At 38.3% G+C, this 27,994-nt stretch overlaps 1 protein-coding gene across 2 annotated transcripts in view; it reads right to left on the bottom strand.

Annotated features, from left to right (window-relative positions):
• Positions 1-1,814: 1,814 nt before the first annotated feature.
• Positions 1,815-27,994, bottom strand: part of LOC123869839 — a 68,200-nt gene continuing 42,020 nt past the window's right edge. For both annotated transcript variants that reach the window (XM_045912900.1, XM_045912901.1), the window contains exon 2: positions 1,815-4,408. In XM_045912900.1, coding sequence (XP_045768856.1) covers positions 2,048-4,363 — 2,316 coding nt within the window. In that variant the 5' untranslated portion in view covers positions 4,364-4,408 and the 3' untranslated portion in view covers positions 1,815-2,047. The remainder of the gene's footprint in view (positions 4,409-27,994) is intronic.

Below are 27,994 nucleotides of genomic sequence, written 5' to 3' on the forward strand. Positions count from 1 at the left end.
CAGTTTTCCGCGTTACAGACCGTATGACGTCATGCCAAATCCAATATGGTGTATGTGACAAAAATATATGAATAAAATACAATTAGGATTAATGTATTGAGTTTGATACAAAATCAAATTGTGAAGGTTCTGAAAATATATGCGAAAATAAACAAAATTCGATTTCCCATTTCCAGGCACTTCCAAAAACGTAAATTGAGCGTTTATTACAGTTTATTAAATTTAGACGAGTGAGTTGTATTTTCGTCTGTGATTTAGAGCCCCTTTATGACCCTTGGAGTCGTTTATTAAAACGTCAGGGTTGCTATACACATAGTCGGCTACGCACGTTCGATTTGGCATTTTTGATTGAACAACACAACCAACCTAATATAACGTCTACATAATAAAGGTGCAGGTATTTGTTTTATTTCTATTCGAGAATTGTTGGAATATTAGTGGGTATTTGTTGTTTAACTAGAAATTAGAACTTAAATCCGATGACCGTCTCTACACATAGGAAGCTGGTTTGCGGTCTTACCGGTCTAAGTGGACGCTCATTCAGATGACTGTATGCTCAGCGAATTAACTGACATCGGTAATATGAGATTAATCAGAAACAAAATCACATTAAGTAACAGCTTTTGATGTAGGTAAAGCCGTTTTTGAAACAATAAATATATTCAAAAATAATTAATTAGAATAATTATAAATATTATAATTAGAGTAGAATAAAATGTAACCATGTACCATGTAATAATTTAGAAGTTATAAGACTCTTCTAGACGAATGGACAAATAGACAGATGGACGAGTGCAAAACTCAAGTAGATTCGGAGATCTCACTTCGCTTGGTCAATTATGTTCGAATTTCATACGGCTCGGTCAATCAGTAAAATTAGCCGGGTTTATTCCAACCCGTTTCCGTTTGATGCGCCGAATCGAAAGCCGAACTGAGCCGAATATGTATATTGTGTATGTGCAAGCAGGGCAAACATCCTTTTTGTCAAACGTTCATCTAGCGGACCTATTATATCGGATAATATCGCTCGATTGTGTCGAGTCGACTATGAGTATAGCAACCCTCAAACGTCGAAGTTTTACGAGACTCATAAAACGACTCATTTAATGAAGTTATTTCGAAATTTATTAGCAATTGCCGCGCGAAAATGAAGTGCATTAAATTTGTTTTAAAATGGAGGTATGTTTGCAGCTGCTATACACAATCTTTATTGATTTAACCATTCAAAATACGAACTGGAATTGCAGACTAGCGATATAATGCTCGTTCCACACTAAGAGATTGTTCAAATTAGAAAATAATAAATTAAGGTCCGATGAGATGAAAAGGTGGCATTATCACTAATGATGATTAGAATTGATAAGAATGTTGCTTTACGGTATAGCCATTTGTACGACTAGTTTACAGTATGTCATTTTTTATCACGAATATATTCCGAACAGTCCATTAGAATTTTTTTACAATAAAGATTAAAATGAGCATTTAAATTGGCACATGATGTTCTCGGTTTGTTCAAGAAACCTTAAATACAAAATAACTGATAAAATACTTAATGAAGCAAATTGTATAAACATTGATAAAACCAGTATAAAAAATAAAATACAAAGGTTTGAGCATTGGTATTCATGACTAGAGTGATTTGAGAAATATTTAAGGCATTACTGACAAAATAACCATCGCAAAATTTACAAATTCGTTCTCCTAGAAATTTGATTGTATATATAAAAAATTTAAATACTCAGAGGTTGAATATAGTCATTCTTTACAAAACAACTTTTAACTTTTACATGATAGGTGAATTGAATATGACTGTCTAAGCTTACATTTTATTCGCCTATAAAAATATAATAGAAATGAGTATGTATAAAACATTATGATGTACAAGAATTTGATTCTTAACACGAGTGATTGTGCACATTACACAGAAACGTTCTGTCCGTGTATACTCAGTAAGCGTATGTACAATACTATTCTCATATTCAGTCGCTTTATCACTTTAGTAGCGTCTAAATTGCCCTGTTTACGCGTTATCGTTGCGACGACGTCGTCAGATGTCGTTCGCATCCCCCACATACCCCTCGTCGGGGCTTTCTGAACAGATATCTGAAGCACATTTGGCGTTTGATACTTGTGGCAGTGGTTTTAGCACGTTATCAGCTCCTTCTCCAGGCATCCGAGCGTCCGTCGTCTGCGTATCGACACACCTAGTTTCCACTTGATAACACCTTCCAGGACCTTCGGGCATTCCCATCGGCACCATTACGGCACAAGTCCCTTTCGGGTTCCAGTTTGAACACGTTTCGGTTGACGCACAGCACTGAATCGGCTCAGTCTTGTAACCTTCTGGAGGCGAAGGTACGAATTCCTCGTTATAATACACAGTTCCGTTCCCGACGAATGCGATTGGCCGGTTCCGAGGTACCGGATAGCCTTCCAAAGTACGGCGTACATTAGTTCCGTTAAATACCTCGAAATTGGGGCACGTTGGCGCCGCCGCGTTAAACTCATTATCTTTTGCGAATTTGCATACTAACTTTTGCCCTTTCGGTCTATTGTGGGGAAGAGTTTGGTAGAACGGTCCGACCACGGAATAGTTTGACATGAGCGGAGGTCGTTGACAAGGGTGTTTCGGAAGGCCGTAGTCGTATGGATAACCGTCGCTGTCTAGGAAACAGCCGGGGTTGAGGTGCACGTCGGCCGAGTGTTGGTACATAGCGTTAGGCGGCATGCTAATGGGAGGCATGCTCGTCAGCGTCTGTTGATCCTGCCACGTGACTTGCCGTGGCGCTGTTTGAGCGGTAAACGCGGTCTCCTCTTGAAAGGTGTCATTTGCAGTTTGCGCTTTGTACACTGAGAGCGCTGTGTTCTCATTCTGAGCATTGTTAGCGACAGTTTCCGCGTCGCTAATTAGGTCAGGATTCCTGTCGACGAAGCCTTTCATATTATTGCTTTGGTACGCATCGCTCGGCTCGTACTCTCGATTCGTCTGTACCGTGTAATGTAGAGCGTGATGCGAATGAGCGTTCACTATAACGCTGCCGTTGTTCTTGGGCAGCGATCCATTGTTTCTACTAGACGGCAAAATTTGATTGCACAGCGCTACGTCCTTTCCGCTCTCTTTCTTCTTCCTGCTTCTCGTGTCCGTTTTAAATTTTAATAATACGACTGCTATTATTGCTATTAATAATACTATAATTAAAAATACTACCGTTATTATCACCACTACGTGTCTATGAGGGAACGTGACCACGATAACCACGGGTTCCTCTTTCACTAGAATCTTTATCGTATAGTTCGCGCGGACCTTTCCTGCAGAGTTCTCCGCGACACAGGAGTACGTGCCGTTATCATCGTTCCCGATATTGAAAATGTATAACTCACTCTTCTTGTCGATGACACCGCTTTCCACGTAAAATACGTGATGAGGCTCCGCCGCGGACGTTGAATAATTCCGAATAAGTTGTCCTTGATAGAACCACTGTAGCTTGGCCTCCGGCACGGCCTTCACGATACACTCGAGGGTCACGTTGTTCCCGACGTTCGTTTCTATATATACAGTGGTAGGGGCCAGTTTCGGCAGGCAAGCTAGATCGAATTCATTTACGCTCGTGATGGTTCGTTTTTTCAAACGCTCAGGTAGGGAGCAGATGGGCTCGACCGCGTGTGGCATATTGAAATTCGACAGCCAGTTATGTAAATCTCTCAAATTACAATCGCAATTCCAATTATTGTTTTGGAGATCGATGCCCCGCAACGTGTCGGGAAATAAATTATCGCCTTGAACGTTGGATAATCTATTGCCGTTCAGCCGCAGCCATTCCAAATGCTTCAGGCCGGAGAAAGCTTCCGGCTCGACGTTCTCAATTTTGCAATTGCTCAGTTCTAACGTATTGAGGTAGGAGAGATGTTGGAAGCAGTGCATCTTTATGCTCGTAATAGGATTGTTGCTCAGCGACAACCTCATTAGAGATGGAAAAAATACGAAGTTGTTCGACGGGATGACAGTAATATAATTATTGGAGAGATCCAACTCGACTAGGTTCGCGAGTCCCCTGAAGGCATGGTTATCGATTTTCTGCAAGCGACATCTCTGCAGATAAATTTTCTGTAAGTCCAACAGCCCTAGTTTGTGGAACGTTTCCTTTTGTAGAACTTGCAGATCATTACCGGTGAAATCGAGGACTTGAGTTTCGGAGTCTAAGGAGTTGGGGATCGCCTTCAAGTCTTTGTCGGTGCATTCGACGTACCGTTTGCCGTTCTTCCACTTGCATATGCACTGGGTGGGGCAGGCGATGGCGGGCAGCAGGAAGCACGTGGTACACAAGGCTATCAGCCTCACGTCTAGACCCCGCTTCACTTTCATATTGCCTCAAGGCACTAGAGCATCGATGAACTTGGCGCGCATTATCTGGAACAAAAGAAAATTCATGTTGAATATTTGCGATTCTTTTCACTACGTTTCCTGTAATAGTATTCAGCTTGCGCCGTTTCTTTGTCCTCGAAATCAATAAAGTTATCGAATCGCAATTTATGAGTACCTACAGTCTTTGTAATAACTTGGAATTAATTTTCTAAGGAATCAAGTCGCTTGCGAATTGTTTATTTCTCGTTTTTGAATGTTGTATTTATTTTACTTTAGCACAGCTAAAGTAAAGCGAATATTATGTCGACGTAAATCCCGTTGAATAATTTATTACAACCTCAATATTTAATGAAAACAGTGTCGTATTTATATACTCCCTTATTTTACACTTGATATCATAAATTCGACAACGTTTTTAGACTTTTGGAACGATTACACCTAAAGAGTATTGTTTTATATACTTCATTCAGAAATATCATACGATGCGAGGCAAGAAACCGCTGGACAGATCGAGCTGAAATTTAGCATGCAGATATTATTACGTAGACATCCACTGAGGACGGATTTTTGAAAATTCAACCCCTAAAGGGGTAAAATAGCGGTTTGAAATTTGTGTAGTCCCCGCAGACGAAGTCGTGGGCATAAGGCAGTTACTCATAAATGGAACCCACTCGAGTGAAGCCGGTGGGGCGAGCCAGCTACTTTTCAATATTTCCAAGCCATTTTCACAATAACATCCACTGGCCTACTTTCAACTTCTTTGATGTTGGCATCAGAAAGTTTTTGCCCCACCTGCCTTCCTCTCGGCGACAATTATGTCTCGACCATCTCCCATTGTTCTGAATACAAAGAACTTGGCTAAGATTTTGTTCGTTTCCGTAATTTCACAGGATTTCGGAGGGAAAAATGCTTCGTTATAACTTTAGCAACATATTAAGTATCTACTTACTTATTTCGCTCTCCTATATCAAGACGATGATTTTATTTTATTTTTTTACTAGCTCAGCTTCGTTCTACTAGCTTAGGTAGCTTCGTCCGCGTGGACTACACAAATCTCAAACTCCTATTTAACCACCGTAGGGGCTGAATTTTCAAAAATCATTTCTTAGCTGATGTCTACGTCATAATAGCTTTTCGGAGTTATTATGTTTTAAGCAAGTAAATATCACTTAAACTGTGAAGGAAAACATCGTGAAGAAACGTGATTGCCGGAGAGTTCTCCATATTGTTCTCAAAAGTGTGTGAAGTCTGCCAATCCGCACTGAGCCAGCGTGGTAGACTGTGGCCGAACCACTTCCTGCGAGGAAAATCGTGAGGAAACCACACAACTACACTACAGCTAAATATGGCTAAGACAAAAGTCAAACAAGCGATTAAAATTTATGACTCTTCACCCTTAAGCTATTAAGGCTTCCATTTATAAAATTTAATTATCAAGATTCCGTTTATTCAGCGCAAGAACTTAATTAAATACAAATAGGAAAGCCTCCAAACGGGAGAAACGTTATATTAACAGAAACGTATAAACAATTAAACAAGAAATGTAAGCTTCTGAATTAACTCCGAACATTTGGTATCACAATGAAAGCAAATAAATATTGTTAGAGATAAAGAGCTGGTTAATGATTTGTTTGATGTATTTTGTACCAGTCTTAAGAATGATTTATGCTAGACCGTGCCGAGTCCGAGCCGTGCCACGATCGAGACACGTCCAACGCACAGACAATCTGCGGATTGCAAATATCCGTCCGAGCATGACGGACGGAGCATGGCACGGTCTGGTGTGACTTCACACTTTACAATCTGTGTGTCTGGTTTGACGCATGTTTCGAGCCCGGCACGGTCTAGCATAAATCACCCTTAAATACACAAACAAAATTAAACGATTCGCTTGCTCGTTTTTTAACGCTCTGCTAGAATAAATATTAAGGTAGAATACTCTTCCGTTTTCCCCGTAAGCTATAAAAGTGGAGCCTCCAAAAGAAAATTGAATAGACGCCTTCGAGGCAGTTACGTTCCTACCTTAGACTGCATTATAATCTACTATTGGGTATGATTGAAGTCCAGCGCAAGCCTACATTACAGTTTTAAAACTGGTCAAATAAGTTCCTGTCGCACCACACGCAGTGTAGGGTAGATATAGGACCCGTTAAAATATATATCTACTAGCTGTTTTACATAACAAAAACGACACCAAGAATATTTTGTAAGATAGTTTTCCCTTTAACTTCGTTATATACATACTTATTATACATAAACACATACTCAAAAACAAATTCGAGTACTATTGTACAAGAAATATTTTTTTTTATTTTTTTCATGGCAGCAATTTTGAAATTTTTATTGCTTGTTATTAAAGCGGCAATAGAATCACATATTCCGTGAAAACTTCAACTCTCTATCTGTTACGGTTCATGAGATACAGCCCGCTGACAGACTGACGGACGGAACGGATAGCGGAAGCTTAGTAATATGATCCCGTGGGCACCCTTCGGCTACGGTACCCTAAGAAGCAAATACTTCATATATGGTATACATATACAAAGCAAAAGATTTCCGAAGCAATTTAAACGGAATTTGGAATTAAAACTCCACACCAGCCGACAGAACAGACGAGGGTGTTTGTATTAATTTGGTCGCCATGTTAGGTGTCTGTCGCTGAAAATATATGTCGTTTTGTCATTTTCATTTATATTCCAGGATGTACAATATAACATTTCTGTCAGAGTGAAGTAGAGTGAGGTAGCTCTCACTCTCTGTGAGCTTTCACTACCAATTTTATAAATGCGAAAGTTTCATTGTTGGTTTAATGGTCTGTTCGTTTGTCCATCAACTAGTAAAGTATGAAAATCCACACAACATCGTTCGACTACAATTTTATTTATCAAATAAAACCTACAACATCTTTCAGTGATTTATTGTAACGTAATTTCAGCGATGCCGCTGTTTTTCCGCGAACAAAAATATCAGAGAACAACAGAATAATAAGAAACAACTGGTTCCGTAGATAGAGCGGCGCGGGTCGGCACAGATAAATAATGCATTGCATACATTATGTATGCGGCTTTTAGAAAGATGTGGGTGAACTAAAATTGGCTAAGTGCTGGCTTCTTGGGGTGCAAAAGTATTTGTATGTTTAACTTTTAGATCAAAAGTTTTATTATCGGTCTACGGTTTAAAATGTTGTATTTTCTTATTTTATTTTGGTGTAAAAGTGTCCAACACCACAAACGATTTTACCCTCACCACCTGGGTACTTGGTGCAAATTGATCACCCGTTGCGCCACATCTTTTTCCATGCACGTGCAAACTGTGGAACCAATTTCCTTCGGCGGTGACTTACCCCTATATTATGTCAAGATGGGGTTATTCAAGGGGCGGAAAAACAACTTCTTGAAAAGCCGGTAACCACATGGCTTCTAGAGGACTTAATATAATGAACTGGATGAAGACTAGGGCTAACCAAAATTTGGATGCATTTTCGTACGAATTCAACTCGTGCGAACATATACGAACACTCACAAACAATACAAAGAATCGATTGATACTTCATTCATCAAAATCAGCCCAGTAGTTTAGGCGCTACGGTGGAACACACAGAATCTGGATACAAACATACATACATATATACATACATACATAGACTGCTAAAAGCATAACCCTTCCTTTCGGCTTTGCCGTAGTCGAGTAAAAAAGTTCTTTGTGATGTCCCATGAATTTCCTTCGCGCATCGCCGCTGACTCGCTTTGTATTTGTCCAAGGCTTATATAAAAACGTGGACACTGACAGTTGGCCTCGTCCACAAACTAAAGGTCGCTCAGCGCGCTATGGAGCGAGCTATGTTGGGTATTACTCTCAGGGATAAAATCCGGAACGAGGAAATTCGCAGAAGAACCAAAGCGACCGACATAGCTCAAAGGATTAGCAAGCTGAAGTGGCAATGGGCAGGTCATGTCTGTCGCAGAACCGACGGCCGATGGGGCAGACGTGTTCTGGAGTGGAGACCGCGTACCGGTAAGCGCAGTGTGGGACGACCTCCTGCCCGCTGGACCGATGACCTGAAGAAGGTGGCGGGGAGCGGGTGGATGAGGAAGGCGGAGGACCGTGTTTGGTGGCGCGCTCTTGGAAAGGCCTATGTCCAGCAGTGGACGCATACAGGCTGATGGATGGATGGATATATAAAAAGCTATTTCTTGGACGGTATCTTTACGACCTTCAATTCATCTCGCAAGATAACGTTAGGGTAGATCGGGTCTTTAAAAATATTTTTGTCTAGGTTTGTATTTTATTTATAAAGTTACAGTTACCCAGATGGGTTTAAGTGGTAAGTATTTTTTCTCGGTACTTTGTGTTATTTGTGTATTATAAGAAGTTTCGGCAAAATAAACACATAAAGTCTTACAATTCTAATTTGGACGAGAAAACATCTCGTTGTTTGTTGTTTTCCAAGAGATTTAGCATAAGATTAGAACGGCTGTTGAATTTATTTCGGTGACAAAAATTTGACATAAGAATACAATTTGATCATCCCAATCACTTTTGAAAAAGCTGTGATAGCCTAGTGTTTAAGACATTTAAGACATGTTTTCGCCAAAAGGCCTTAAAGGCTTTGGTGATAGTGTCAGATCTATAATTTTATACAATTGAATTGTCGATCCTTAGAAATACCACATCAGTAAATATGAATTATTGTTGTGTAATAAAATAAATTCTGTACATATAAAATGCACTAGAGAATTTGCCGAAGATAGTAATTTAAAAAGGAAGAAGTAGCCAACTGGCAAATATCCATTCTTCTTTATTGATGATTGTGGCTTTGTCCTATCTGTCACTACTGAAACGTTCAACTATCTCTGTTAGTAATATAAGCTGAGTATGTTTAATAAAAAAGAATTCTATGGTAATGCAGAGTAAACATAAACCGTTTGAGATGGGCCGTATTATGGTTCTCGTGAAATATTCTCGGCCGAATGAAAAACTTTTCTTTATGTTTGTTTACATCTCAATAAAAGTTCTGGTAGCGTCAGCGCTAGAGGTCGTAAATATATCGAGCGATTTCTTATACTTATTTTTTTATTTCTTTTTATTTATATACAAGTAAGCCGTTGACCGTGATCTCACCTGATGGTAAGCGGTGATACAGTTTAAGGTATGGCAATTTTCATTAAATTCATACCCCTTTGTTTCCTACACGGCAACGTACCGGAACACTAAATCTCTTGGCGGCTCGGCTTTACTGGTCTCAACTTTTACTTTACCGGTGGTAACTAACCACGGCCGAAGCCTCCCACCTGTCGAGACCAGAGAAAATTTTGAAATAACAAAATCCCAAATTGCCCCTGCCTGGAGTCGAACCTCAGGGTCCTCCCACAGTGCTCACCACTGCGCCAGGGAGGTCAAGGTATGTTTGTTTACATCTCAATAAAAGTTTTGGTAGCGTCAGCGTCAAAAGTCATAGCTCATTTACACGACTCCGTTCCCACGCAACACACGCACGGCTCCACCTCAAATCGAAGAAACCGCTAGTTATCCAGGCACCGACAGCTAGGAGAAAGCTCGCTGTCCACGCGATGACAGCTAGTACGGCGTCTCCCTACTGCGCACGTGACAACTAGCTGCAGTGGTCCACAAACCGCTGTAGACGCGTGCTTCGCTCGATTGAAGCGCGTGGTAAGCTAGACGTCAACCATCGAGTGGCTAGATTGCGGCAAGCTCGCTTGCTGCGCGTTTTTTGCAATTTTATGTTGTCACTGTGAAAATGTATGTACAGAGTACGACTTCAAACCCATATTTGAATGTTCATTCTTTTACCGTGCGGGAGCGGTGTCGTGTAAGTGAGCTACGACGTTTAGAGGTCGTAAATACATCGAGCGATTTCTTATATTTTATCGCTCGGAAAAAACGTTTATTACTTTTAGTGGATTTCACTTCGCAGCTATTACGTTGGAATATTTCAGAACTATCCACGGTTAATGGACGTAAAGATGAATTCCGAGATTAATTTTATTAATGTTAAAAGCAAAATAATTTTAGTAATTCAAAAACTTCCAATCTCAATATCTCAATACCTATTCGTATTGGCTATTATAGTCCGTACAAAAATTGTGTGTCTATCTGTTTTGGTATACATACCTAGAGATAGCTTGTATCTTGAACACGGACTTAGGCTACTTTTTAGGGTTCCGTACCACAAAACAAAAAAGGAATCCTTATAGGATCACTTTGTTGTCTGTCTGTCTGTATGTCGTGTCTGTCAAGAAAACCAGTAGGTTAGTTCCCGTTGACTTAGAATCATGTTTGGCTCTTACTCCATAAGTTTTGATTCCCTTGACGGATCTTAACAGACAGACAGTAAAGTGATACTATAAGGGTTCCTTTTGCTCTTGAGGTACGGAAGCCTAAAAAAGATGCCGGTACAAAACAACTTGCAATCGAAAAAGTTTCATTTAACTATAAAGCCAACCTATCATGTGGTGGAACTAAGTATTAGTGATTAATTGAATTTCACCCCCTCCAACCTACTCCTGGCACGAAACCCCCCCTTACTTCGGGTATGAGGGCGAATTTATTCTCGTATGTATTTGCATTTAGAAATGGAGGTATGGAAATTGGGAGCGACGGTAACTTGATTAAGGAACGATCATTAAATCACAAACCCGTTCGTTTATATTTCGATAAAATATTATTATTTTGTATGTTGTTTTGTATTAATTTTAGACTAGTAGTTCTGCTGCAAAATCACGCAGGTACCCATATACCTATGCAAAAAATCAAGTTGATTCGTTGCTCTGTTGCGACGTGATTGAAAGACCAACCAATCAACCAACTCCATTACATCACAAGATACTTCTTTGCTTCTTTGCAGTATGTGATTAATAGATTGCCTCTCTTGGAGTTTATAAGGATCTGAAAACCTAACGCATTGTTAAAAGTAAAATTATACCTACTTATTTATAAATTATATATAATATATACGAGTAAAAATTTCTGTATAAACATTACTGTTGCAATTTGGCGAATTTTCAGTTCAGTAGTTAGATATTTCAATTGAATTCAGTAAACAGTGTTACTATAATTCTATTGAGTTGTCTCCTTTATTTTGTAGATTATACTTTTTCTTACCTATCACACATTATTAGTTGTTTTACCATCCCAAATAAATATAAGTAAATAAAAAAAATTTGGCTAATGATTTAAGAAGATAATGAGTTCCATAGTTAGCGATCTTGTTTCGGAGCTATAATACTTTTGTCTGCATCAGCATTGAAGGATTTACGACGAAGAGATGTCACGTAGTTTCCCAAGCGCCTCCTTCGCCTGATTTGGTCTAATTGCGAACCCCGAAACCGAATTGTAGTGTAATCCACTCGTGTGCTTACGGTATTGCCGGCTTATTGATCGGCTTGGAAGCCTTGTTTGATTAGATTGGGTGTTTGAATCCACACTCAATTCTAGTCCACAGATTAATCATCTCTCATTACTGAGGGTCGTGTCTCCTTTAGAATAGAATAGAATAGATTTTAATTCAACATAATTGCAGGAGTATTGTTAAGATAATAATGCAGTGGGCTCCCGACTCTTATGCTTAAAGATTATTTAAGAATTTTATTTAAAAAAAAATTTCGTAATTATAACAGGAACTGCTGAGTGCTGACTCTAAAACGTATGGATGAAATGTCCAAAATAGAGTCTAAAACATTTGCTATCCATCCAGTTACTGACTCGGGTCAACGTTATTTAACTAGCACCTTTATAGTCGCTACTATGCCAAATAGAAATAAAGAAGTTTTACGAAGTTTCAATTCTAAGCAATATACCTAGAATCTAGATAGATATCCCAACCTCAGATGAGAAGATTACCATCCCGAAGGTAAACGACAATTAGTCACGACAAAATAAATGAAATCTAAGCAAACGCCGGCAAGAATTCAAATGAGAGTCTCGGCTTCAAAGAAACCTCTCAATCGAGGGACAAAACTCGATAGCAGGTGAATCAATTTAAATGACGCCTGTCTGAGCTTGCGTGACAAAGGGAGGCTCGTGATTGTTCTTTGTGTACATAATCCCACTTTTTTTTAGGGTTCTACACCTGGAGGGTGCCTACGGAACCCTGTTCAGTAGATACTAAGCCTCCTCTGTCCATCCATCGATCCGTCTGTCTGTCATAATAATGCGGTGGGGTCCCAAATCCTGCCATATACGATTCGACATAGAGTCATTACTCATTATAATCACTAACCTATCGTCGGCCCACTACTGAGAACGGGTTCAAAGAAAACCTCTCAATCGAGGGACAAAACTCGATAGCACGTGAATCAATTTAAATGACGCCAGTCTGAGCGTGACAAAGGGAGCGTTGTCTTTTGTTGCGCGTGATTATACTTTCTTTTTTAGAGTCCCAACCTAAAGGGCGCCAACAGGACCCTATTCAGTACCAAGCCTCCTCTGTCCTTACATCGCCATCGGTCCGTCTGTCTGTCTGTCATAATAATGATGTGGGCTCCTAAACCCAGGCCCACTTCTGAGCTGGTAGAGTTCATAACTCTTTGAGAATGTCATCGAGAACTCTCAGGCATGCGGTTTCCTCACGATGTTTTACACATAACACCGAAAAGTTAGGGGTACGTACTTGAAATCTAACTTAGGACCTCCGAATAAAAGGCAAAGGTCTTAACCACTAGGCTAGGATTGAGAGAAAATTTTGAAATTATAAATCCCCAAATTTCCCTGTCGGGAATCAAACCTGTGACCCTCCATTTATAAGAGCACAACGCTCACCACTGCCCTAGGTGGGTCGTTAAAAGTCTATTATGCACTTTTCTTTAATATATTCTGTGGTACTCATAAAACCGTACGACATAATGGACGAACAAGAAAATAGGCCATTTCATAAAGTTCTAACTAGGCTGGATTAAGCCGAGAGTGGAATTTCATTAAAGTGCACATTACGAACTCCCGTAGCATGCACTCGGCATGCGGAATTGCTTGAATCTGGCAACTGACAAACGAATTTGTAACTCTGTCTGGCTGTTTTATTTGTTCGTTTCATTCATAGCCGTTTTCAGACTACTGCATGAGGTTAAAATGTATCCCACTACCAGCCAGAACTAAAGACTATCCGTCTAGTGACAAAACGCGACGCGAGTAGGTATTTTAATGCTTAGCGATCTGAGTCCCTATGAAAAAACCCGCCAAGTGCGAGTCAGACTCGCGCAGTGAGGGTTCCGTACTCGGTTATTTTTTCCAACATTTTGCACGATATATCAAAAATTATTATGCATAAAAATAAATAAAAATCTGTTTTAGAATATACAGGTAAAGCCCTTTCTTATGATACCCCACTTGGTATAGTTATCTTACTTTGAAAATTGAACCACATTTTTAAAAAAATGATGTAACTACAAATTCGCGGTTTTCAGATTTATTCCTGTATATTTGTGCTATAAGACCTACCTATCTGTCAAATTTCATGATTCTAGGACAACGGGAAGTACCCTATAGGTTTCTTGAGAGACAGACAGACAGACAACAAAGTGATCCTATAAGGGTTCCGTTTTTCCTTTTGAGGTACGGAACCCTAAAAATGACCGCGGATGTGTTTGAAACTAATCGGGCTTACATCGACTAAATGCATGATTATAGCCGTAACAACCTATACTTATAATGGAAATCACTCACGGTATATTCTCTACATTTGAAAAACCTAATGAGCCAAAGAAATGAAAACTTTTTCTGTTTGCTTTGGTCGAGCGTGTTGGGCCATTGTGTACGCCGTTTAATGTGACCTCTAGCCAATTCGTCAGTCATCCATCTTTTCAGCAGTTGGGATCAACACAGCCGTTCCATTAGCACGGCTTATCGCTCGTGTTGATAGCAATAATAATTAATTAATCGACTACGGGAAGCCACATGCTATTATTGTATGATTGATATTGATGTTGCATCGTCGTTTCTAAGGTGGATCATACATTGGATTGCGCTTAGAACAGCACTATCCATATTATAAATGCAAAAGTGTGTTAATTTGTTGGTTTTTGGTTTGTCCTTCAATCACGTCGCAACCATAGGTCGCAACGAGGCAATGATTGGCGTGATTTTTGCATGGGTATTGTTAAGGACCAGAATAGTGACATAGGCTACTTTTTGTCCCGGAAAATCAAAGAGATCGCATGGGAATTTTGAAAAACTAAATCAAAAATATATATACAATCTAAATCTAAAAAATTGTACTTATATCGAATCTTTAAAAAGAGCAACCGCCGAATTTCTTGCCGGTACTCTCGGTAGGAAAGATATTCCAAACCAGTAATTCTTATTGTCAGCAAAGCTTTGACGAATCAAAAGTTACTTGTAAGATTAGTTTCTTCTATTCTATTTAACGTTGTATATTTATGTATATCTAATATATTATATCTATCTATCTAGCTATCTATTTATGTATCTACGTAACTTTAAATTGCCTAAGAAACACATAACTCTGAAAAGCATTACCTAATAACATAAGAACGGCATTTTGGTTGTCTCTTACGCCCTTTTGTTACTTTTCATAAATTCATTTCCATGCTACCCGTACTTATATTAAAAGGCATGATGTAGCAAAAATCGTTAATAACTTTGAAGATTAGCAGGGGTGCGATGGCGCCAATGGGGTTGCCCTTGCCAGCTATAAGATACTAGCTTTTTCTTCCGGCTTTAAGATATAATATCACATAGCCGTAATAGCCTAGTGGTTATAACGTCCGCCTACTAGTCGGGAGATCGGGGGCTCGATCCCGGGCAGGTACCTCTAACTTTTCGAAGTTATGTGCGTCTTAATCAATTAATCACTTGCTTTAACGGGGAAGGAAAACATCCGATTGAGTTGCAGTTATGTGCATTTGTTGTTGGCACTTGCATGAACATATCTAATAATAGTGCTGTCGATGTACTGAGCCAGAGCCTTGTCCTTTTAAATCCCTTGGGAACTACTCGGCTTCGTCTCGTCGGTTCCAATATCACTCGGCTATAAATTGCTTTATTTCCGGTCTAGACAATAACATTTCTCATCATATCTAGGTACGCTAGGTACCTAACTATTCGAAAAACTAAAATTGGCATTAGGTTACGGGAGTTCCACCTTTCACTCTTGTGATTGGTTCGCGACTCGTGTTCTTTGCTTTAGTGCTTCAGTGCTTTAGTATGTATGTGTTTTGTTTTTTTGTGACGAAGGGTCAAAATATTTTGATCTCAGGCGGCGTAAGTATATTGAATCGAGGAACAAAATATCACGTTGGCCCATTGTAACACTAAATAACTATTTTTCAAGTTCCAAAAATTACAATATTTGTGTTTAAACACTTCTTTAGCCGATACGTATGTGATTTGAAATAGTCCGAATAGTCTCCGAGCTAACGAGAAATGATTCCAGGAATACTCGAAAACTAAATGAGACATTCGATTTGCGATCGCCAGCAATCCCGACCCTTTGAAACGTAAATGGAATCGATAGAATCCAGTCCGGTGTCAAAGGCTTGCGATGGCTCGACGAATCTCCTCTTTGACATACTTTATGATGAAACTATGCAGGTTTTATCATAGACTAGCCGATGCCCGCGACTTCGCCCGCGTGGATTTAGGTTTTCCGAAATCCCGTGGGAACTCTTTGATTTTCCGGGATAAAAAGTAGCCTATGTGCTAATCCAAGATACTATCTATCTCCATTCCAAATTTCAGCCAAATCCGTCCAGTAGTTTTTGCGTGAAGGAGTAACAAACATACACACACACACACACACATACAAACTTTCGCCTTTATAATATTAGTGTGATTAAAGTATGAATATTGCATTGTATTAAATTACAATGAAGCAATTAAATATCTCTTGATTTAATGGTGATGGAAAGCATCGTGAGGAAACCTGGGCGTATAGGAGTTTTCCACGATTTTCTCAAAGCTGTGTGAAATCTGCCAATCCGCACTGAGCCAGAGCGTGGCGGTAGCATAAGTCCTTCTCATTTAGAGAGGAGGCCCGTCCTCAGTAGTGAGCCGGCGAAATGGCTTGATCATCATAATTTTTTTTAACGAAGGTTAGCCATTTTAAACATGACTAACATTCCCCTTCCCCCTCCAACTAAGCGTAAAGCTTGTGCTAGGAGTGGGTACGACAATAGTGCAACGGGTGGGTTGTGGTTTGAACCTCCGAGTTTTCGGATTTCGTCCGCTCCTATAACCGTTGAGCTATTGAGGCTAAATCATCATAGAGGCATCCTACTTAATTGTGATGATGATGTAAGATGAGAAATAAAGCATAAAAATGAAAAATTTCAGTTATTTTTAGTTATAAGTATAGGTTGTTACAGCTATAGGTACCTACTCACGTAAGTATTTAGTCGATGTAAGGGCCTGCAGTCTCATCCGTGACGCATAGCGAGCTGAGTCTCTAGGAAAAGGACCCCAGATGGGTTCAAAACTAATCGGGCTTGCATCGAATAAATACCTACGTGAGTATGGCCGTAACAATCTATTATAATGGAAATCACTATAGTACAAACGTTAAAATATTTTGAGTACTGTAATATTAAGATAAGGTTATGAAAACCGATCTGTAAGTACACAACATACTTTGAAGAGCACTTCGGAAGTAGCGCTCGCTGCAAAGTTACGTAATACCTGAATCATGCAGGAGTCAAAGAGAAAATTCAAATTCCACGCCAGCCATAAATATACAGATGAGCATAAACAAGATGTTGCGGAAACCGCGCACGGAAATATTTGGGGCTGTTTCACACGGATACCGTTTATAATCGTACGTGTTCACTGTAATATAGACCGAGAACCAGTGGGAAATTCTAGAGAGGTGCTTGATAATTACTGAAATATGTAGTTATTACCCCAGAATTCATCCACGTGGTTTGAGTATCAAAAATATTCCGTTGAAAAGAAAATGTGCATATAAAACCTCAGGTTTTAGAGCCAATGGCTTGATTCGTATGCTGATAATACGTCAATCAGTCAGTTTCTTCTTTTAAGTGTATAGATGGGAGATAATAACTCATACATTGAATATCGAAGAAAGTGGCAACCAATTTCCAATCTATAAACCCAAAATGGCTGGCAGTTCCACATAAAATAAAAAGCTTTGAACCCATAATGGACCAGCTCACAGGTCTTTTTTGGTTTTTTGGTCCACGATTAATTCGATTTTTATTTGCCGATATTTCGATTCAGTTGCATGGGTCGTGGTCACGGCTGGACTGCAGAGCTATGATCAATCATCTTAATTAAATTTCCCGTGGGCTCTCACGCTATTTCATTGTTAACGTACAGAGGCAGACGTATCCTGAAATTTTCGGAAATTCCTTTGCTATTTTCATAATGGAATAAATTGCATCTCTTAGTATATATTTTCGGTAGCTTCTCGCTTTCGACAAGCTATTCCCTGTAGCCTCGTCCGAGCGGAATTTATTTATTTTTCCAGTCTTTCTGTTTTCCCGTATGGCTCAGAGATTTTCCGCAACAAAAAGAAAAATGTGTTTGTCACTATACGAGCTATTTTTGTGTCCAATTTTATCAAGTGGTCAAGCGATGCATATAACCGATTACAAAAACTTTTATTTTATTAACCCCCGACCCAAAAAGAGGGGTGTTATAAGTTTGACGTGTGTATCTGTGTATCTGTGTATCTGTCTGTGGTATCGTAGCGCCTAAACGAATGAACCGATTTTAATTTACTTTTTTTTGTTTGAAAGGTGGCTTGATCGAGAGTGTTCTTAGCTATAATCCAAAAAAATTGGTTCAGCCGTTTAAAAGTTATCAGCTATTTTCTAGTTTTCTTGTAGAAAAGAAGGTTAGATAACCCTTAGGTTCATAATATTCAAGTGTCAATTGACAAATGTCAAGCTGTCAAGATGGAAGTTGCCTAGATATACATAATTATTTATTTGAAAATGATTTGTCGGGTGTGTTGAAAATTTTTAATTTACACTTGTTTCATTCAGATACAAGTTAGCCCTGGACTGCAATGTCACCTGGCGTTACGTGTTAATGCAGTCTATATTGAAAGCGGCTAACCTGGAAGGTCTATAGATGGTAGTTTTTAAAGTTTAGAATCCAGGGAAGGTTCGTTGGAATGCTTTTTGTCGTATTTTTTGATCTGGCAACATTTTGGAAATTAATAAAATTATTCTTGGAACTTTTCGTGGACTGACCGTTTATACTTTTTACCAACTACGGGAAAAGTTACTTATGGAAAAACCGGTGGTAGAGTCACAGACGTACTCGTAGCATAAAAGACACTGGTTACCCTAATTGAAATAAATGCATAATACATTTGATTGACCATGACTCACCATAAAGTCACAGAGGTCAAAAGAATTGCCACCCTGAGGGTGACAGTAGGTACGAGAAAAGTTAGGAGATTAAAATACGATCTTCTCAGATTTCAGATCACGCAGGCCCGTCGGCCTCGCCCTGAGTTACTGGAACTGACGTCGTTCCGGGTATTCTTGCCAAAATTTTTATTACAATACCTTGTTCCGCTAAATTAAATTCTATCCCATTAGGACTTTTGTTCCAGAATTCGGGATGCGCGTTTTAAAAATTTATTTTATGAGAAAATATTCATTATCATCATTATGATCATCTTATGGCCGGCTCACTACAGAGCATGGGTCTCCTCTCAGAATGAGAAGGACTTGGCCAAAACTTGGCCAAAATATGGCCAAGTCCTTCTCTCCAATAAAGCACTCCGAATAGTGAGATGTATTAGAAAAGGTAAAAGTAATATTTGTTTAAATTTTTGTTTGGAAAAGCCATTTATACATTTAAGTTTTTAAATATATCAATACATTTATTTATTTTAATTTTAGAAATTACTAATATATATATTTGCACCTCTAATATCTATAGCTATGTCCTTTGCACCATTTTGGGTGCCTAGACGAGATCGCTGGGTCGCTACTACCTATGTTTTTCTTTTCTTGAACTTGGTGGTGTACAATAAAAGTAAGTATATTCGTACATTCAATGCCCTGAGTGGTGTAAACAATGTGAATGCTAATTCAAAAGATCTGAAGCAGAAATAGCAATAGTCTGCAAAGTTTCGCGAGCAAACTCATCAGAAACCCTACAACCGCTGAGTCTTTTAAATTAACCGTTTAAAATGTAAGTGGGAACATGATATGGGTGAAATAAAGTCACCAACGGGACGGATTAAGGCAAGAGTGGAATTTCATTAAAGTGCATATAAAGACTCTTTGTTGTCTCATGCAAAATGGCTGAATCTGGTGAAGGCATATGAATTGATGAAGCTTTATAATAAGTTTTATTATGATGCCCGCAACTTTGTCCGCGTGGTTTCAGGTTTTCCAAAATCCCGTTGAAAATCTTTGATTTTCCAGGATAAAAAGTTGCTTATGTCGATTTCCGGGAGACAAGCTCTGTACCAAACATATTTGAATAGGTTAAACGGATGGGTTTCTAAGAATCCCGAGGAACTCTTTGATTTTCCGGGATAAAAAGTATGCTATGCCCGTCCACGAGATGTAAGCTAACTCTATAGGTTTTTCCTTTCATCTGTACCTTTCATCAATATCGGTTAAACTGTTGGGCCCTGAAAAGCTAGTACACAGATAGACAAACAGCTACACTTTCTCATTTATAATATTAGTATGGAAGTATGGATTTTCATTACAAAAAAAAAAGTGGAATGGATGGATGAAAAAGGATGGATTAAGGCAAGAGTGGAATTTCATTAAAATGCATAATAATATAAAGACTTTGTTACATGATGCAATATGGCTGAATCTGGTAAAAGGCATATGAATTGACGAAGCTTTATATTTAAGTATGTTTGAACGTATTTTTTAAGTTGTCTTTTATAATAAACTTTGTCATCAATTTTTGATTTTGCTTTGCGATAAAATGTTTTTTATTACAAAACACTGTTTGTACAATAAAAATGTTTTTAAAATGAAAAATAGTGTTTTCCAAATAACTTTATTTTCAGTTCAATGAATATAGACAAAATGTTTCAATGTTTTTCCAATTGAAGCTTGTTGTACCAACAGCTTTTACCAATGTCAATAGTCTGTGTTTATTTTTTATTTTTAGGAAAGATAAAGATCTTTTTAAGTTAAATGATGCATTCAAATTCTAAAGACTTTCACATACTTTAAAATCTATTCAGTTTTACTGAAAATAGAAGTTATTAAAATGTCTGCAATACTTAGGCTTATGTTTATTTTCATCATCAAATTAAATTCAATGCTAACCTCCATGGCAGAATGAACTAACCATGGTGCGTAAATACTACATTGTGAGGTTTAGCCAAGCAAAATCTAATGTGTAGGATTGCTATGTTCTACGAAGCTTGTTCGACGAGCATCTGTCTCCATGATGACCTATCACTACCCGCACTATATATTTTACTAGCTGATGCCCGTGACTTCGTTCGCGTGGATGTAGGTTTTTTAAAATTCCCGTGGGAACTCTTTGATTTTCCGGGATAAAAAGTAGCCTTTGTGCTAATCCAGGGTATAATCTATCCCATTTTAAATTTCAGCCTAATCCGTCCAGTAGTTTTTGCGTGAAGGAGTAACAAACATACACACACACACACACACACACACACATACAAACTTTCTCCTTTATAATATTAGTGTGATTCGCATATCTTTGCTCTCACGCTCGTGTACAAAATAAGTACATATAATTATATAATATAATTACGAGGAAACAGAAAAACTACTAAATACATACACTGCGCAAAATATAATCTGATCAAAAAATAGACATATACGCACACTAGCGCACACACACAACACAAACACTTACAAACACCATCACACACACACACACACACACACACACACACACACACACACACACACACACACACACACACACACACACACACACACACACACACACACACCAGATCAACCTTTACATAACAATTTATATTTATATTTTTAACTTAGAATTAGATTTTAATCAATTAATTATAAACATTCTATGAGAAGGCACTGGCCCTTATAATACGGGCTGTCCTAGTTTAGGGGCCAGGACTCCATGAAATGCGTGTATCTAAATTTGTGAAATAAATTTTCATTTCATTTCATTTTCATTTCATTTCATAATAGCCGACAAGAAATGTAATGCACTTACATACATAAAAAGAAATAAACCTACATACATGTAGATTACACTCCGGCAGGGGAGACCAAACGGCCGGGGGTCAGGGCGATAGGTTGAGAAATCGGCGGACTATCCTAGACGAGTTATTCAGATACAAGTTAGCCCTTAACTGCGATCTCACCTGGTGGTAAGTGATGATGCAGTCTAAAATGGAAGCGGGCTAACCGTATCAGTAAAAGAAGAAAAGGCAAGAATATTCAAGGAAAGGAAAAGCTCGGTGAAGATAATAAGAAGTAGGTATCACTAACTGAGCTACGTGGTTAAACTAAGCATGAACTTTAATCTAATCGAACATCGCACCCCTTTCAAAGTCAGAAGAGGTGTGAATTTCACGTTCCTGGTATTATCATTTGGAATACTATTAATAGTTGAAACAGGGATTAAAAGAGTTAAAACAGTTTTCCCCTGCACTTTTATTATGGGTACCTTCAAGTCAAGAGTGAATAGGCATCTTCTAGGTAAGCATAATCATTTGCTGGCATGTCTGATTGCAGCCTAGCGCTAGTCTATAAACTGAAAAAAAGAGATAACGATTTCATCTCTACTAATATTCGGGCATGTTAGCGGTGCGTATTGCCTGCTTCCTTTTCCTGCATGTGTTAGTAGTGGGGGGAGTGGGGAGGAGGGGGGGGGGGGGGGGGGGTTATCATACAGATTTGTCTGTTTAGGCGGATAAGGAAGGATATAGAAAAGTAATTAGGTATATACCTACGTCAAAGTAAAATAAAAATAATTGTGAAAGTCAAAAGGAAAAATCCGCATGGATTTAGGTTTCTAAAAATACCATTAGAACTCTTTGATTTTCTGGGATCAAAAGTAGCCTATATCCTTTCGCTGGATGCAAGCTATAATCTTTATACCAAATTCCGTCAAAATTGATTTAACGGATGGGCCGTGAAAAGTTAACAGACACACAGATAGACACACGTTCGCATTTATAATATTGGTATGAATGTAAATTTAAAAGTCATTTTTACGATTGAAAAATGATCCCTTAGTAACCGAATAGAAGGCAAACTATTCGATAGAACAGCAAAAATTAAAACGGCTTCACCAAATTATTTCACGTGCAAAATCGAGCTCGCAAATTCGCGCAGCAAAATTTTCAGTTCATAGCTCCCACTGCAACCGATGTTAAGTGATTCGTAATTATTGTGCTCACGGTCCACACCTACAATTTGGAAATAACTATTTTAACCTAGTTAGTTTGACTTGAAGCGGTAATAACCTAGTTACACTTTATTTTATTCAGATACAAGTTAGCCCTTGACTGCAATCTCCCCTGGTGGTAAGTGATGATGTAGTCTGATATGGAACTAGGCTAACTTGCAATGGGTATGGCAGTTTTCATTAAACCCATACTCTTTTGTTTTCAACTCGGCATCGCACCGGAACGCTAAATCGCTTGGCGGTACAACTTTGCCGGTAGGGTGGTAACTAGCCACGGCCGAAGCCTCCCACCAGACCAGACCAGACATTTGGAAATTATAAAATTCTAAAAATCTCCCATTAATAAGCTTACCACTGCGCCGTAAAATGCTCTTTGAAAAATTTTAAAAAAATGATGATGAATCTTTATATCACTTATAAGTAGATTGTTATCTCCCTAGATTGAAAAGCCTTTTCAATCTCAATCTCATTTTATATTCCCAAAATAGTTTAGACTTGGGCAATGTTAGATAGATTAATGCGGTCTAGGTGATTAATCAAAGTCATTAATCTTTTCAACAGTTGAGATAAGAGATAACAGCGGTGTGCCATTAACTTATCTTACGGAATTGCTTTAATGACGTGATTATGTAATTGATGCGAAATTAATTAACTAATAGAGGTGTTAATATTGGTACTGATTCTGCTCGGAACTAAATTTACTAAAATAAACTACTACTAATAATTTACTAAAGTAAACTAAATTTAGTTCACAGATAGTCTATCAAATATTAAAGAAACGCGCGGTGTTAATACTGTGCGAGCGGGGTTTAACAGGTCAGCTTTAACTTGATTCAGTGACTAACCTAATTTAAATTCATTATCAACAATTCCAATCTCAAAGCCCCTAACTCTTTCTCGAAGTAAAGCAAGTCGGATGTTAATCGATTCTGTAGAAACTTGCAATGGCAGAAAGAACCTAGTTAGGTACGGGGAAACTTTCTGAATTAAAACACGTTTCTCTCTCTCGGATTTCTGATCACGCAAGACGGCGCCGGCTAGCGTTGGGCATGATTGCTACATTTAAATCATTTTCATTTGGTGAAATATAATTTGTTTTCACAGTTGGTTGGTTTCAACGTTTTTGATACGAACCGCTAAAATTTGGAATGCCCTTCTGGGATCCGTGTTTTCTGCTACGTATCTATAGCCTAAACCTTCAAAACAAGAGTGAATAGACATCTTTTAGGCAAACGCGCACCAACTTAGACCTCGTCATTGCTTTTCCAAACATGATTGTTGTCAAGCGCAAGCCTAATAAGGAAAATGAACCTTGATTTCACTGGCGATTTATTACAGAAAGTGATTTTTCAATTTTCGCCCTTACAATGGTTTACTACATTAATCTAGATCAAAAGCACTGATTTTCGCACGATGGTTTTCACGGAAAGTGATTGTTCGCATATATGATTGAAATGTAGCAAATGGTTAATTGAACAGAATTGCTTCATTAATTGTACTATATGCTTTCTCTTTCTTACACGCAGCCCTGCGCGGTCTCGCTAGCACGCTCTTCAGCTCGGGTCGATGACCGTGCACTCGAGACATTTAAACAATAAGGCAGGATTAAATGTACTGATTTTCAAATCATGTGAGATTTTGCTTTGCGATTTTCACAGGCTACTTTAGCAAGTGCTTCATATGAAAAGGCTTTTAAAGTGATTTTTCACATGCTATTTGTGAAATGGTTCATCTCTCGCATCTCTAGCATCGGCTCCCACTTAAGTAAAAGGGGATGGAACTGACATTGTTCTCGTATTTCGTGCCAACTTTTTTGCTCTACGAATTTCACGCTACAATATAATTAATCTATTTAAACCTGCGTGATACAATTAATTAATTGGGTTATGTCCGCGGCGTCATCCGTTTGGATTTAGATTTTCCTTTGGAAAAATTCCAGTTACAGATTTTGTATATGTCTTAAGTGGAAAAGGACTCGACTAGCGCCTTCTCCTTTTAAAATAACTTCGGAAGTTTCGGCTTCACCTCGTCCGGAATATTACTTAGCCGTAAATTTCTTTACTTCAGTCCTGGATCCTGAACCGTCCCAGCTTTATCATTATTTAATCCATATACTTCAAGACCTCACTTACATTGAGCGTCTAATTTTAAAGTCCGTCCACAGAGTCAGGGCTTTGGATAAGTTTGTTCCCATTTGTAGTCATGGCTTTAGATTAAGTTTAGTTAACTTTTTTAGCTCCACTTGTTTTCTTCTTTCAGTTTACTTGTGAATTACCATTTAAAACCTCCTTGTATACGGAAATTCTCTCACTTTATTCTTATATTTTATGGCTCCTTTTTGAAATGAAATGAAAAGAAGATTCAAATCGGGCTAGGTTTTATACCTTTTCGTCAAAAATTTAGGAAAATCTTTAATTGCCGGGAAAAACACAAGTTCAAAAAAATCTAAATGATTTATTTGGAGACCAGAAATGATTTATTTGATTTATTTAGAAAAAATCTAATTGATTTATTTAAAAATCTAATTGAAGACCAGCGCTGTGCCTGCATTACAGGCACAGGCGCAGGAAATGCTGAGTGGAGTCCATTTTAATACCACACACAATGCAGCAATTATTTCGAGCAATTATTATTATTATTTTATCCGGTCTTTCTGTGGCACCAAATAAACACTTTTTTTCTTCTTTTCTAATTCCACGTGGCCGCATACAGATAAAAGCTACTTATCATCCCAGAAAGACGAAGAGTTCCTTTGTGATTTTTAAAAATCTCAATCCACGCGGATAAAGTTTCGGGCAACATCTAGTCTATATAATATATCTAATCTCAATATTTATCGTATTATAATGTGGTTTTGCTCTTGAATACATCGCCTAAAAATACTCTGAAAATCTTTCATCAAATCATTCAAACACGGTACAGTGAACCCGAATCACCTATCGAGATTCATTCCATGAAATTACAAATTGATTTTTACCCTAAAGCAAAAACTCCTATCTGAATCCTTGGCATTGTTGGATTAGATTTCATTCCTCTTATTGTGATTAATTGTGGATTCTCCCTCTGTGTGTTATCCTTTCTTTTACAAAGAATCACCTCAATCCTTTTTGTGTATTGAACGCTGTTTGAATTTAACTTTTAACGTATTTATACCAACCCTGGCAACGGACCGAACATTATGTCTGATGAACCAGAACAGAAGGTGTCAGAAAGTGCGTAAATTCCACGCTATATGTATTACTAACCCCCGACCCAAAAAGAGGGGTGTTATAATTTTGACGTGTGTATCTGTGTATATGTCTGTGGCATCGTAGCTCCTAAACTAATGATCCGAATTTAATTTAGTTTTTTGGTTTGAAAGGTGGCTTGATCGAGAGTGTTCTTAGCTATAATCCAAGAAAATCGGTTCAGCCGTTTGAAAGTGAAAAGCCGCAGTTACTGTAACCTTCACTTGTCGGGGGTGTTATCAATTTTTAATTTACACTTGTGTAGTATACATAATATGTCGCTACGTGCATATTATGTCACACACACAAGCGTAGGGATTTATCTCCACTTTTTAAAATACAAAATTGTATGTATTACTTATCTGAAGTTTTATAATATGTTTAATATTATACACGCTAGAATAGTACCTATAAGCGATCATTCTCCTATAATTTGGGAGCTTCGGTCTCCGAATTCGATTTCAGGCAGGCCCTACACATAGGTGCTTTTCGTGTTTCGAGTTTTAATTTAAAGTTCGTGACCTCAACGATTTATATACAATTCTATGAACTCGTTTATATTTTATTAAGTATATAATTAAAACTGAATTTTTACGAAACTTTGGTAAATCATAGACAGACATCAATCACAGGTGCTCGTTCCTAGAATATGTCTATATTTGGTTGAGTTTGGTAGTAGGTATTCAAATTACAAGCAAATGAAGTTTGCCTCAAGCGCTGCCAAGAGCGTAAACTGTTAAATAATAATATAGGTATTGACTGTGGTCATATTTACGAAATGGACGATTCACCATTTCAATCATTAGCATATTATTCTCAATAATAACTGAATTCGATTCAAAGATTGCATTCAAATGGATTCCAAAATCAAATTAGTGCAGTTTCCAATTTTCATATCCCGACGAGTATTTTCAAATGCAAATTCCTCGTCAGAGAATATTCATTAGATTCGTATCCATTTGAGCTGCCTCAGGCCGAGCAGCCTCTACTTGAGGCAAAGTGAGGCTGCTATTCTGCACTATCTATAATCACGGTCTGGGGATGCATCGCTGTGCGACATTGACTCAGATTTAAGTTTTTTAGCGTTCCGTACCTTAAAAGAAAAACGGAACCCTTATAGGATCACTTTGTTGTCTGTCTGTCTGTCTGTCCGTCGTGTCTGTCAAGAAACCTATAGGGTACTTCACATTGACCTAGAATCATGCAATTTCGCAGGTAGCTCCTATAGCACAAATACAGGAATAAATCTGAAAAAATAAAATTTTTAAATGTGTTTCAATTTTCAAAGTAAGATAACTACACCAAGTGGGATATCATATGAAAGGGCTTTACCTGTGCATTCTAAAACAGATATTTATTTATTTTTATGCATAATAGTTTTTGATTTATCGTGTAAAATGTCAAAAAAAAAACTCGAGTACGGAACCCGTAGTGCGCGAGTCCGACTCGCACTTGGCCGGGTTTTTTTATAGGAACTCTTTGATTTTCTATAGGAACTACAGCTACCCATCTCAGGATAAAGTCTCTGGTAGGTGCAAAATAGGGAAAAGGTAGGTATATATAAAACAAAGTAAATAAAATGCATAACTGGACGAATGCATCAGATAACAGCAGCTATTGTGTAAACGGCTAAGTAATTACGCAACTCAATTATGGCGGACCTAATGAATGGACAGGATTTGTCACCGCTTTTCCCTTTCTTCCCGGTTTCCCTTTGTCTCGCTCAAGATAGGGCCTCAGTTTCCTTGGAAGGTTTTGTTATATTTCGTTAGCATCGCAGTTCTTTGTTTTTATTCGTATTTCATAAGTGCCTTTCCACATGACGACCCTGAAGGTTTTTCGCTCGCGAAATTCCTCTAGATATAACTTTAGACAAATGTAGAGCACTAAAAAATTATTACATTTTTCTAACAGAGTGATAAAGCTTTGGGATTTAAATCCTTAAATCCAGGATTCAAATAAATTATCCAGGACTAGGTTGGAGTTTAATGCCATAATTTTTAAAATATTTTCATGACAGCCCCCCCCTCCCCCCTCCCCCCCCCCCCCCCCCCCCCCC

The sequence above is a fragment of the Maniola jurtina genome, chromosome 11, assembly GCF_905333055.1.
Source record: "Maniola jurtina chromosome 11, ilManJurt1.1, whole genome shotgun sequence".
NCBI classification, from domain to species: domain Eukaryota; kingdom Metazoa; phylum Arthropoda; class Insecta; order Lepidoptera; family Nymphalidae; genus Maniola; species Maniola jurtina.